Below are 12,134 nucleotides of genomic sequence, written 5' to 3'. Positions count from 1 at the left end.
CCGTGAATTCATGATCAAGACGAGGCGACGCAAAGGGCTCAGCGAGGACGTCTCTATCAACAAGTTCTTCGACGACCCCATGTTGCTCGAGCTCGCCAGACAAGATGTACAACTCAATTAGAATTCCGCATTTACATTTTGTGTTTTATATTTTATTTTTAAATAGTAATAAATATTTTTAAGAAATCTGATTATTTTTTTCAATTAATAGATTTATGGCTTTCCAAGCATTGCAGTCGCAGTAATAAGATTTTGGTGATAGATTATCTAAATGTGTGCAGTATCATTAGTAGTTTATTTATAAAACAAAATTTATTTCCCCTTTGTATTTTCTGTCACCACTTCAGATTAATGGCATGATTGTTTTAGAAGTTCTATCAAGTCCTTTACTTAATCTTTGTTGATCTATATTTTATTCGTTACTCTTTGGTGCGTTACGTAAATGTCAACTGTCAAACACAAAAACGAAAAAAGCAGAGTGATAACGATTTTCTTTCTGCCATTTCTCAAAAATACTTGCTGCGAAGAGTGTTTTAAATTGTTGGTCAATTATTGGATCTAACGTTAAATAATACTTCTCCGTATAAAAATATGGAATCTAAAATTTTACATAGTAGCTTGTCTATTAGATAACAGTGTAGATAAACCGTAAAATCTGGAAAATATAACGATGGAGATGGATGAAGACGAACATGTCGGCGCAAATGGTGATCATTTCGTTCACCGCTTGAAAGAGTTGACGGCTGAAGAGAAACAACACTTAGAGCATCAAAATTCACGTATAGTTCCTGAAATTAAAGCAATCAAATTAGAGAAAGACGCCAAACGACACTGGGATATTTTCTACAAGAGAAATGAAACAAAATTCTTTCGTGACCGGCATTGGACAACACGTGAGTTTCAGGAACTTATTAACTTCGATTCTGATGAGCGCATAACTTATTTAGAACTTGGCTGTGGTGTTGGAAATATGGTATTTCCATTGGTCGAAGAAGGCTTTTCGAACTTTTACTTCTACGCATGTGATTTCTCCCCACGTGCTGTTGAATTTGTAAAACAAAATAAGTTGTACGATGAAAGCCGAATGAAAGCATTTTGTGCCGATTTGACTACGGACAATTTATTTGACAATGTGGCTGAGAGTAGCGTGGATATTGCGAGTCTTATTTTTGTATTATCGGCCATTCATCCCGAGAAATGGATGCACGTAGTAAAGGTAGCGTTTAGGGCGTTGCGGCCCGGGGGCGTGCTATTATTCCGAGATTATGGTAGATACGATATGGCACAGCTACGTTTCAAACCTGGACATAAGATATCTGATAATTTTTATATGCGGCAAGATGGCACGAGGTAATTTTCTATGATTTCCACTATTTATTCCACCTATGAATTATTTTACAAAATTTTAAAAATCCTTGGCACTTGAATCAATGGAATAAAAGCAACTTCTATTACAGGAGTTATTACTTCACGGAAGAGGAGCTTTCTGCACTATTTGCAGACGCTGGCTTTGAAATAATCATGAACACATATGTCCAACGGAGAACTGTTAACTTCAAAGAAGGAATTGACGTGCCTCGCATCTTTGTCCAAGGGAAATATAGAAAACCAGTTACATGTAAGATATTGACATTGTTTTTAAAGAACACAATGTAAAAAAAAATATTTTAAATGATGAAAAGTGCTAACCATTGAAAAGTAATGATTTTGCATGTATATTAGCTCTATCTGAATAACATTTGTGTTCATTAACATGTTTACTTTTTGTTAAAATGCTAATTTAATAAAATTTTGTTGCAGGATGGATATTTGACCATGCTGTGAAAGTAACTTAATTGTAAGTATGAACTATCTCACTCCTGCATCTTTACTGCTATTCAAATTTGTGTTTAGTCAACTCTTATGTACAAGTAACAGATATGTGTAAATCAGCTCTGAATAAGTTCATCAGATCACCTCTGTTTGAGTGATGTGATGTACTAGAGGCAACAATTTGTACTGTCCAATAACATCTTTCACACAAATCATACCTCTATACATATTGAGCTGATCTGGTAGCCAGTGTACTGATCTGCTTTGCCCATGTTAACCATAGACTGCAGGTCATTAATTGTTGACTAACCCATGGCTAGTAAGAATAAAGTTAATCTGGCTTTATGCAATTACTAAACACAGTTTAATCATTTATGATGACAGCGCAGTGCAGCTGAAATTACCTCACAATAGGTGCTTTATTCTAGCTTAGGGTTTTTCCAAATTTTGTAGTATTGTAATTTTTTTTTGTAAATTCTGGTAACTTTGTCATGTATTGTAGAGTAGGGCCACTAATTGTGAGGGTTGATGCCAAGCTTTGCTTAACAGCGATCTGAATCAACTTTCATATATGTTCCTATTATTTGTACATATTAAATTACTAAGAAATATTTTATTTTGTTACAGATCCAGTGTTAAAGACAACTGGTTTTGGTAAGCAATTTGAACTCGCTGCATTTTTTATAGATCTAAATTTGTTTTAAGTATTCACTCTGAGATTAAAACTATAGTGTATTATGATATGTATTTTTCCAATAATTTTTAATGACACATTTGTTTTATATATTTTCAAATGTTAAAATTGTATTGTTTGAATGTTTATTATGATGATTTCATAGTTCATCTGATTGCTATGATGTACTACTATTATGTCTTTCGCTCCTATCTGATTGATATTTTAATTAAAACTAGAATAATATTAGTTGGTCCTTTATATTAAAAATAATAATTTTTGTAGTGTACAGTCAATGTCTGTGACTGCGGTCGCTCTAGCAGGCAAGCGAAGCTGTTATACAGTGATTGTATACATGGTGTGATGTTGGTAAGCCGTAAAATACTTCACAGACAAGAAAACACTTTTTTTAAGAATAAAAAACTTGACAATTTATGTCTGGATATGAATGTTGATGTAAGTTGATTTAATTCTTTAGATAATACTTGTTAAATTTTATTAAAAGTAAATGATGATTTCATAGTTCATCTGATAGCTATGATGCATTACTGTTATGTCTTTCGCTCCTATCTGAATTTAATTAAAAAAATATAATATTTTTCTGTTATAAAATTATTTTTACGAAAGATTTTTTGTATTGCAGAGTAACAAATGATGATCCAATTCAAAAATTCTGTTTAAACCATGTATAACAAGCCATAATAAAGTTTAATGAAGATGCAGGTGAGGTTTTAATCTTTTTTTCCACAATTTCATAATTTAGAATTTCCATCTTGTGATATATGGGTTGCATTCTGATGATGATTTTAGATAGGGACATCTGATTATAATGCTGTTATCATAACTATCTACACTGATATCTTTCAATTATATATCTTTTCCTAGATTTTAATAGCATATCTAAATTGTTATTCTTACATTTCAGTTCATAATAAAACCTGCAATGATTCTTCAAACATGGATCATCATAGGTGAGTTACACAGATATCTAAAAAGAAATCTTAAAAAGTTACCTACATTTAGTTGTCAAGTTTGTCATATATGTTGTTATATTATCCTTCTAAAACAAAAAACAATGTAGTTCAGGAGCCAATTTTTATTTTATCGAAATGATGACTTTTGATAGGGACATCTGAACAATTATGCTGTTAACACAACTATCCTCACTGATCGATAATTGTATTTGCAACAATTAAAATTAATTTAAATTATATTACAATGAATTCTTACTCTTTGTTTCAGATTGTTTGCCAGTCCAGATTTGTCAAAGGTATGTCTTTTTTAATTATAAAAATTAACACATTAAATGCTATTACCGATGAACTTAAAGCATTGTTTTGGCATTTAAAGTGTTAAAACTTCCGTTAACTAAATGATGACTGCATAGTTCAACTGAATATTGATGAACACCACATTAACGGTTTCCGCTGTCTGAATTTACTTGGTTTATATACTTTGTAGTTTGTCTTATTATTATGAAATATTTATTTTACATTGTTACAGATATGATATTGAGAAGAATTGGAAAAGGATACTATCCTAGTATGTAAGTTTTTGCTTTTTTAATATTTTAGATTTGGCTTTTTAAATGATGACTCGACCTTCAGGTCTCCCTCAACAGAGAGAACCCAAAACACCATGTTGACCAACAACGCGTCTGATTACGTTTATACCGTTTTATAATTTTTTAACTCCATTTCTGCCAGTTACAAAGAAATTTCTTTTTCAGGATGTGGATCAATAAATTGGAAATAAATCCCCCATATGTAATAACAATTGTAAGTATAGTTTTGTTTTTCAAAAGCAAATAACCAAACTACAAACCATATTCTCATAGCCAATTGAATTAAAAAAAATGTCAGTGTTGAAAAAACACAAAACTAAGTTTTGACAGGAAAAAGTAGGATTTTTTAAGAAAATAATTATATGAATATTTTGAAAATTATTAACTAAGATGGACAGTATAGAAAAAATACTTTTATATAATAGAATTGAAGGTGATAAAAATTTAGATGATGACTTGACCTTCAGGTCTCCCTCAACAGAGAGAACCCAAAACACCATGTTGACCAACAACGCGTCTGATTGGATTTACAGTTAATAAACTTAAAAAATAATCTACTGATTAATAAACAGAACTATTTCTTTTCAGATATTCTTGAGGAAATCTGCTAAAATAACAATATTGCTTTACAAGTAAGTTCAGTTCAATAATTGTTTTTAAATAATGTTACATTTTAGTAGTAAAAAGCATTTATGTCAATATTTGAGCGACTTCCCAAAAAACGGAGGTACTCAATTTGTTTGTAAGTTTTTTTTTTAGTTTAAAGTAATTTGTTAACTATCATTACATTTATATCTGAACTTATGACTTTTAAAAACTTAGTAGCCTATGCATTCTTACAAGAATACTTCTATGCCAAATTTCTTCCAGATCTTTTCAGCCATTCTACAGTTATATGGCAACAAAAATCCTTCCATCCCAACTTTCACATTTATAATAGTAGTATTATATGATGACTTGACCTTCAGGTCTCCCTCAACAGAGAGAACCCAAAACACCATGTTGACTAACTAAACGCGTCTGATTGTATTTTTATCAAAAAAACATTTTAAAATAAAATTTACATTTGATTAACTATTGTTTGTCTTTTCAGATTATGCAAGAAAAACAAGAGTATGTGAAGATGGATATATTTTGAAATGTAAGTGTTACTAAATATATTGGTTAGTTATTTTAATATTCAAATGATGACTTGACCTTCAGGTCTCCCTCAACAGAGAGAACCCAAAACACCATGTTGACCAACAACGCGTCTGATTCAAGTATATCTTTATACACTATTAATTGCTTATTAAAATATTTTAATTAATTTTGTTTTTTTTTACAGGTAGAATAATTTCAAGTATTCATGATTGCGAGTAATATAAAAAAAGTAAATCACAGCCAAAATTACTATTAGTGTAAGTATAAATATACAAACAATTATTTACACATTTTAATCAATTTTTACATCTCCTTATGTTATCAGAAAGTGTGCAATTTTGAAGTAATCTTGTGAACCAATTGCGTCTAGTTTACTTAGTTAAAAATTTCGATAATTCTGGAATCTGTGTCTGCGATCCTATGAGAATGCACTAATTATGTGTGTTCTCTGTAAGTCAGACAGAGATCACAGTGGTTTAAACTGCCTGGGACATTGTTAACATGTCTTCGGTTATATGAACTCACTACAAAACAAATATATTTGGTACAATTTATAAGTTAGAGATAACTGTCATTAAAATTATATATTTGTTACAGAAATTGCGATGAGCGTTCCCGAATGTGCAAGATCCACTTTTCATTATTGTGCCAGTTGATTGCGTCGACGCGTCGCCAAAACTGCATAGACAGCAATGTTACATTTTGAATCAAATAAATTTTGATAAAAAATTAAATTGTCTTTATATTACTTCCTTTTAAATCCCAATTTGATACCTACTAAAGGACTACTACCTGAGGACCTAATAAAAGGAATTTTGGTTGTTTCAACTATACGATTTTAATTAAGGGCCTGGATTAATTGCTGACCAAAAATTCTCCAATATTGTTAACAAAACTACGTCCACTATGTAAATTGATGTCTTTACAACTTTTATAAAGTCCACCTCGTATGATAAAATCCTGAAGTTGTATCATTTTAAACAGTAAACAATCAATAGTATATAGCTAAATAGTAATGTTTTCATATCAGAGATTTTCGAAAAAGGTTTGGAATTCTGGCCAACTGGAAACTCAAACTAGCAAACGACCCGCGATTAATGTTAAAGCCATAAGATGCGTGTAGGTCTACATATTTTAATATTTTGGAGTACATAATGGCAACATTCTAAAAAATAGAATATAGCAACATTGCATTGTTTTGCTAATGTCACTGTCAAATATAAGGTCGTTGTGTATTTTGTATTGAATCGAATTCCAATATAATTTGTGATTTTCTTTTTATTTTGTGTAACTATTTGGTACAGTAACTTTATAATTAACTCTATACCATTTATTAACTCAACCTAAAAAATGGCTCGAGGCAAGGATAAGAAAAAGTAAGTTTTAGGTTATCACGTGTTGTATTTAAGATTTTCTTTTTTTAAAAAGTAATTCTCTTGTTCAAATAAATATTAACTTATTTAAATAACTTAATTAAATAGTTTATATGTATTTAGTAACTTCATTTTGCTTTGTTTGAAGTATTATAAATTAAATCTTTTAGGCGTAAGTTGGAGAAGAAGCAAGAGGGTGATGATGTTCCAAAGAAGATACCGCATACTCTGGAAAGTTTACGTGAGAAAGATGAAACAATGCTTGCTAATGTTGATGAAGAGGAAAAAGAGGAGGTAGGTTACACTAAATTTATGTAAATTTACTTTGTTGTGTTTCCAAAACAATCTATAAAATTTACTTAACTGTTACTTAATAATGTAGCAATCTAATATACAGGTAAATTTAAAACTCAATGCGAACTTGTTTCCTTCCAGGCACAAAAAGACATGGAGTTGGATGAAATGTCCTCATATTTCCAAAATGCATATGAGCCTAAAGTACTCATCACATATTCAGACAACCCTCATACAAAGACTCGGATATTTGGCAAAGAACTTATGAGAATTATACCTAATTCATTATCTAGATATAGACAGAGGTAAGCAACATCTATACTATTATAATAAAGCGTAAACTCACACTTCTTTGTTAAGATAAGTTAAGCCTAAGATGTCAACAATTACAGCATATTTTTAAATAATTCTTTTTTTAATAAAAAGCCCTACATTTACATCACACTTTAGGCTATATATTTTCACACCATTAAACTTAGAGGGTAAATATTTTGGATAAAATCCTAATGTGGGAAAGAGACCGTAAGTTGCTGCCAACATCAAGGAAGCAAGATTGTCAGGGTTTGTCATATCATGTCATTTTGTCATTTGACATGTAAACAATAAAATAAACTTTTTATAATTTAATGCGGATGAAGTCGCATGGGAACAGCTAGTTTATAATTATACAGAATAACAGTAACATAGTGAAGTGTCTTCAAAATAAAAATAAAGATAGATTTAATAGATGTAACAAAAGGTATGTTTAAATCCGAACAAAAGAGAGGTTGTCATTTCTAAATTGCCCATTAAACAGAGCCTGCATAGAGGAAGAGTAAACAGCATCACACTTCATGCAACTCTGCTTAACAGTTTCTGAATACAAGGTTAGGTATCACAATTCGCTGAGATTCATCCCAGATATCACCAGCCTAATATAGGGGTTGTTTTTCAGCAAGCTGGATTGGTTAGTAATCTATGACAACCTCCACGCTAAATACCTGCTAACTTTTGTATTCCGAAAACCATAGTACTAATAACATCCCAATAGCATCAAAACTGTCATAATTCAGATTTGTAGCTTTAAACCAATAATTTTGATTATAGGTCCTCAGTAAAACGTATAGTACAGTCAGCAATAAGAGAAAGTTACACAGATGTAGTAATAGTGAATGAAAACCAGAAGCAGCCCAATGGGTTCCTGTTGATCCACCTGCCCAGTGGTCCCACAGCACACTTCAGACTGTCCAGTTGCAAGATCACACCAGAACTGAGGAAGGATTACAAAGAAATCACTAACCATAGGCCTGAGGTACTTATATTGAAATTTACATAAAGATGTAACATAGATGTTACTTGTAAGTGTTGGTAACTTAGGGGTTAAGCTTGACTTTGTAATGGTTGTGAGTTCTGTTAAGATGGTGTGCTGTAGGTCCTTTAAAAAACATATACTTTGTCCACTATGAAATTTATTGTAAAAAAAGGACTTACTGCTACTTCCTAAAGGAGGTACTCAATTTGTCTGGAGGTTTTTTATGTATGTTACCACATTTCCCTGCCCCTTGTGGACCGATTTTAGAATTCCTTTTTTTATTGGAAAGGTAGTGCTTGTAGGTGGGTCTCATTTTTATAACATTGGAACCGATAGGGTTATTGATGTAGCGTTTTATGCCAATACTTGTTCAGTTCGAATACCGCCGCCTGCTGTGTTTCTCGATTTTAGAATTTCATATACCCATAATTCACCTGATGTTCTTAGAGTGAAAATACTGTGATGTCGGCACATATTGAAATTCAATAATAATGTTTATTTACAGGTGATATTAAACAACTTCAGTACTCGCCTGGGGCTGACAGTGGGCCGCATGCTGGGCGCGATGTTCCACTACGAGCCGCAGTTCAAGGGACGTCGTGTTGTTACCTTCCATAACCAACGGGACTACATATTCTTCAGGCATCACAGGTAATTTAACTAGATATAGCCTGTTTTTGTTCTTATGACATAAAAAAGCAGAGCAATGTACCATTCCATAATAAACATTGGTTTTTACCCATTCCGTAATTCTATCCTATTTGAACTCATATTTTTTAGTTTAATATATACCTTAACTTTTCTATATAAAAATACTAGTTTTCGCCCGCGACTCCGCCCGCGTGGATATAAGAAAACAAAAGTGAGTAGCCTATGTGTTCTTCAAGACTATCCTCTACGTCTATACCAAATTTCATCGTAATCCGTTCAGCTGTTTAGGCTACAAACTATAACAAACATCCATCCATTCATCTAAACTTTCGCAATTATAATATTAGTAAGATTAGTAAGATTAAATTAAAACCTACAGATATGAATTCACGTCAGACGGCAAGCGCGCCAAACTGCGCGAGCTCGGGCCGCGCTTCACGCTCAAGCTGGTCTCCCTGCAGCAAGGCACCTTCGACTCCAAGCACGGAGACTACGAGTGGATCATCGCCGGACGCAGGCACATCATGGAAACTTCCAGAAGAAAATTCTTTTTATAAAACTGAAATATTTAAAGAAATCTTTGTTAAACGAAATAAAAAAAACATCTGACCAAAACCAAGTTGTTTTTCTATCTGTAGTTGCCAGAGACAATGAAATATTGTTGTTTTGTCTATGAATCTTAACATCAACAACATAAGTGTTTATACAGAATAAAGAACAATGGGGTAAAATGTATTGGTTACTAATATTTTCATATTTCAACATTAATTTTGTAGTATTATTCATTCTTACCAATATTATAAATGCGAAAGTTTAGATTGATAGATGGATGTTTTTTAGTTTGTAGCCTAAACGGCTGATCGGATCTCGATGTAATTAGGCATCGATGTAGATTATGGTCAGGAAGAACAAATTGGCTACTTAGTTTTTTTTAACTCCACGAGGACGGAGTCGCGGGCAAAAACTAGTTACTCATAATAGTTAACCTACAATTATTATATATGCCAAATGTCAAACACTTGTATGTTGTTTTTAAAATGTTACGTCTGCATGTTCAGAAATTAAAACAAATAAAGCTACATGAAACAGATTCCTGCTTCATAAACGCTGCACCAACGTGTCTCCAATCTGTCAGACATTAATGATTGAATGCAGACTGCAATAAACTAATTTATAGCGACCAGTTGGCTGTCATCAGGCGATGCTAATGAAATTTAGGGTGGGGACACACGTAAATATCGATACTGTATAACAAAAAATGTATATACTCTACTCGATATTTTATATAATTTTTTTTTCGACACACTTTATATAATTTCGTGGAAAATGGAGCATTCGACTAATCTGACTTTATCTTCCTAGATATATGGAAATATAAAGATACCAAATAAGATAATATACGTTACCGCTACTTTTTATAACAAGTAGGACAACGAAAAAGTAAGCAGAATGGAACACTATCCTAAAATACTATTATTGCAATAAAAATATCGATAAATCATCGACATCTTTGGCACATCACTAGAAGCTACGTCGTTATTTCATTCAGTAGTAATAACGGACTATTTTTACGATGTAAACAAGCTTATTTCAATGCAGATGAAATTAAATTCTAATTAGTTTATACGTTTATAAACATTGACACGAAATAAGTGCTTGTGATTGATTAATAAAAGATTTTAACACTTATAAATAAACTCCATAAAAACCTTCCGATATTCAGTTTTTTTCCTTTACAATATCTAACGACTGCTTGAAGTGTAATTCAGTACCTTATTGAAATTAAAATATTTCGTAACCATCCTCAGTTACCATGAATCGAAATTACACTGAAATCGTTACGCAAATTGTATTCAAGTTTTTTGTTATTTATATTTGGTGACCTGAATAATGTATTGTTTCTTTCTAAATAATTTACGTCATGGAAATAACACTCCATTTTTCTTACTTTTGTTTATCATTAGTTAACTTTTTCTAAAAATGACATAGAATTAGGGTTATGGACTATTGTAGAAGTGATCACTAGCGGTTATGATGCCTACCTCATAGTCTACTAAAGTGTCTAGGCAATAAAGTCAAACATGTAAAATGCTTTTTAGAGCGGACAAAGACAATGACTCAGGAAGCAGTCGCTAGTATTGATGACGTCATCTAAACGTTGAACAGGGTTGCATCATCGCGAAATTCTATTGTTCTTTTTCCCAGGTAGTAGGAAATAAACTAACGCTATCAACATAAGATAAGTATTGACGGTTGAATCTGACGACCATTTGATTTTTGCTTTAAAAATGTAGACACGACGGTCGCACTGACAAACAACGAAGACCACCATTTGTTAACCTATAAAAAAACGTCAAGTGACAAAAATGACGACCATTTACGACCCTTAACAAAAAAAAAAGATCTCCTATGGCTTGTTTGACTCCACTACTTGGTCGCAACATTGATGTCAACTCGTAGTAATATGCACTATAGAAACATGAAGAGGTGGCTTGACATACGATAATATTTCGAGTAATTAATGGAAGATTTCTGCAACCAGAGTTCGATTCGTATTGGTACTAATGTCCAAACATCTAGCGCTTCGTATTCGTGCTACGTGACACTTTCGTAAACACGTTGCCGTGACAACAGAAACACGTATCCGATCGGCGTGACAGAGCCGGTCGCGCCGCGCCGTACTTTGTTATGAATTATTCAAGCTCAATTAAAACAATATAATAAGCAAGCTTATAAACTGAATTATAATTACAGTAGTCCTACCAGTTTGATTTATTAAGAACGAATCTTTTGTTTATACATATGTTTAAAATCCCAATAAAATTTCATTATCTGTGGTGTTTCGATTATTTATTTATTAGAATACTTATGGTTGAATTGTGTATTAACCCTGCTTCTTCTCAATTTAATTAGCATTATATGATTTTCTAACAGTATCGAAGAGAACTTTTTCTGATTTATATATGCAAGATCGTCACAGACTGATGTTAAATCAAATAACAATGATTTCATATAGAGGAGTAAAGTAAACGACGTGACACACGTTTTACAGTTTTTGCCGTGGGTATCCAACATTGTGATATTTGTCAATCTATCTGAAAAAAAAAACGCTTACGTCAAAAAGAGTTTGATTGAGAGAAGCATCATTGTGTAATCTTACTTCTTACTATTGCGATAGTTTGCATGGATGGATGTTTGATAGTTTGTGGCATAAACGGTTGAACAGATCTCGGTACAATTTAGCATAGTCTGAGAGAACACGGGCTACTTAATTTTGTTTTATTAATTACACGCGAAGTCACGGGCGAAAGCTGGTTAAATAACCTTTCGATA

At 32.2% G+C, this 12,134-nt stretch overlaps 2 protein-coding genes across 3 annotated transcripts; both read left to right on the top strand.

The window, feature by feature from the left end:
* The first annotated feature begins 436 nt into the window (after positions 1-436).
* On the top strand, positions 437-5,926 carry LOC106108123 (methyltransferase-like protein 6). 2 transcript variants are annotated; one of them, XM_013289209.1, is made up of 14 exons: positions 437-1,350; positions 1,458-1,618; positions 1,801-1,837; positions 2,440-2,466; positions 2,771-2,941; positions 3,129-3,208; positions 3,411-3,456; positions 3,728-3,755; positions 3,989-4,031; positions 4,215-4,263; positions 4,638-4,681; positions 5,143-5,190; positions 5,377-5,449; positions 5,790-5,926. In XM_013289209.1, coding segments are annotated over exons 1-3 (843 nt in total). In that variant the 5' UTR covers positions 437-670; the 3' UTR covers positions 1,803-1,837; positions 2,440-2,466; positions 2,771-2,941; positions 3,129-3,208; positions 3,411-3,456; positions 3,728-3,755; positions 3,989-4,031; positions 4,215-4,263; positions 4,638-4,681; positions 5,143-5,190; positions 5,377-5,449; positions 5,790-5,926. The 2 variants fall into 2 exon arrangements, with proteins under 2 accessions (XP_013144663.1, XP_013144664.1); XM_013289210.1 differs by lacking the exon at positions 3,411-3,456.
* A 461-nt stretch (positions 5,927-6,387) lies between these two features.
* LOC106107870 (ribosome production factor 1) lies at positions 6,388-9,394 on the top strand. The gene is made up of 6 exons (XM_013288877.1): positions 6,388-6,568; positions 6,736-6,859; positions 7,001-7,164; positions 7,946-8,150; positions 8,656-8,801; positions 9,181-9,394. The coding sequence occupies exons 1-6, from the start codon at positions 6,543-6,545 to the stop codon at positions 9,356-9,358; spliced, it is 843 nt and encodes a 280-aa protein (XP_013144331.1). The 5' UTR covers positions 6,388-6,542; the 3' UTR covers positions 9,359-9,394.
* The last annotated feature ends 2,740 nt before the right edge of the window (positions 9,395-12,134 follow it).

This window comes from Papilio polytes, unplaced genomic scaffold, assembly GCF_000836215.1.
Source record: "Papilio polytes unplaced genomic scaffold, Ppol_1.0 DF821845.1, whole genome shotgun sequence".
Lineage (NCBI taxonomy): Eukaryota > Metazoa > Arthropoda > Insecta > Lepidoptera > Papilionidae > Papilio > Papilio polytes.
The sequence above is the reverse complement of the archived record's forward strand: the minus strand, read 5'-3'. Positions and strand labels throughout refer to the sequence as shown.

Excerpts from the sequence above, each read along its gene's own strand:
- LOC106108123 (XM_013289210.1), top strand. The coding sequence starts at position 671 with ATGGAGATGGATGAAGACGAACATGTCGGCGCAAATGGTGATCATTTC. Across the intron at positions 1,351-1,457 it reads ATGCGGCAAGATGGCACGAG|GAGTTATTACTTCACGGAAG; the intron begins GTAATTTTCTAT and ends CTTCTATTACAG.
- LOC106107870 (XM_013288877.1), top strand. The coding sequence starts at position 6,543 with ATGGCTCGAGGCAAGGATAAGAAAAA. Across the intron at positions 6,860-7,000 it reads ATGAAGAGGAAAAAGAGGAG|GCACAAAAAGACATGGAGTT; the intron begins GTAGGTTACACT and ends GTTTCCTTCCAG. Across the intron at positions 7,165-7,945 it reads TTATCTAGATATAGACAGAG|GTCCTCAGTAAAACGTATAG; the intron begins GTAAGCAACATC and ends TTTTGATTATAG.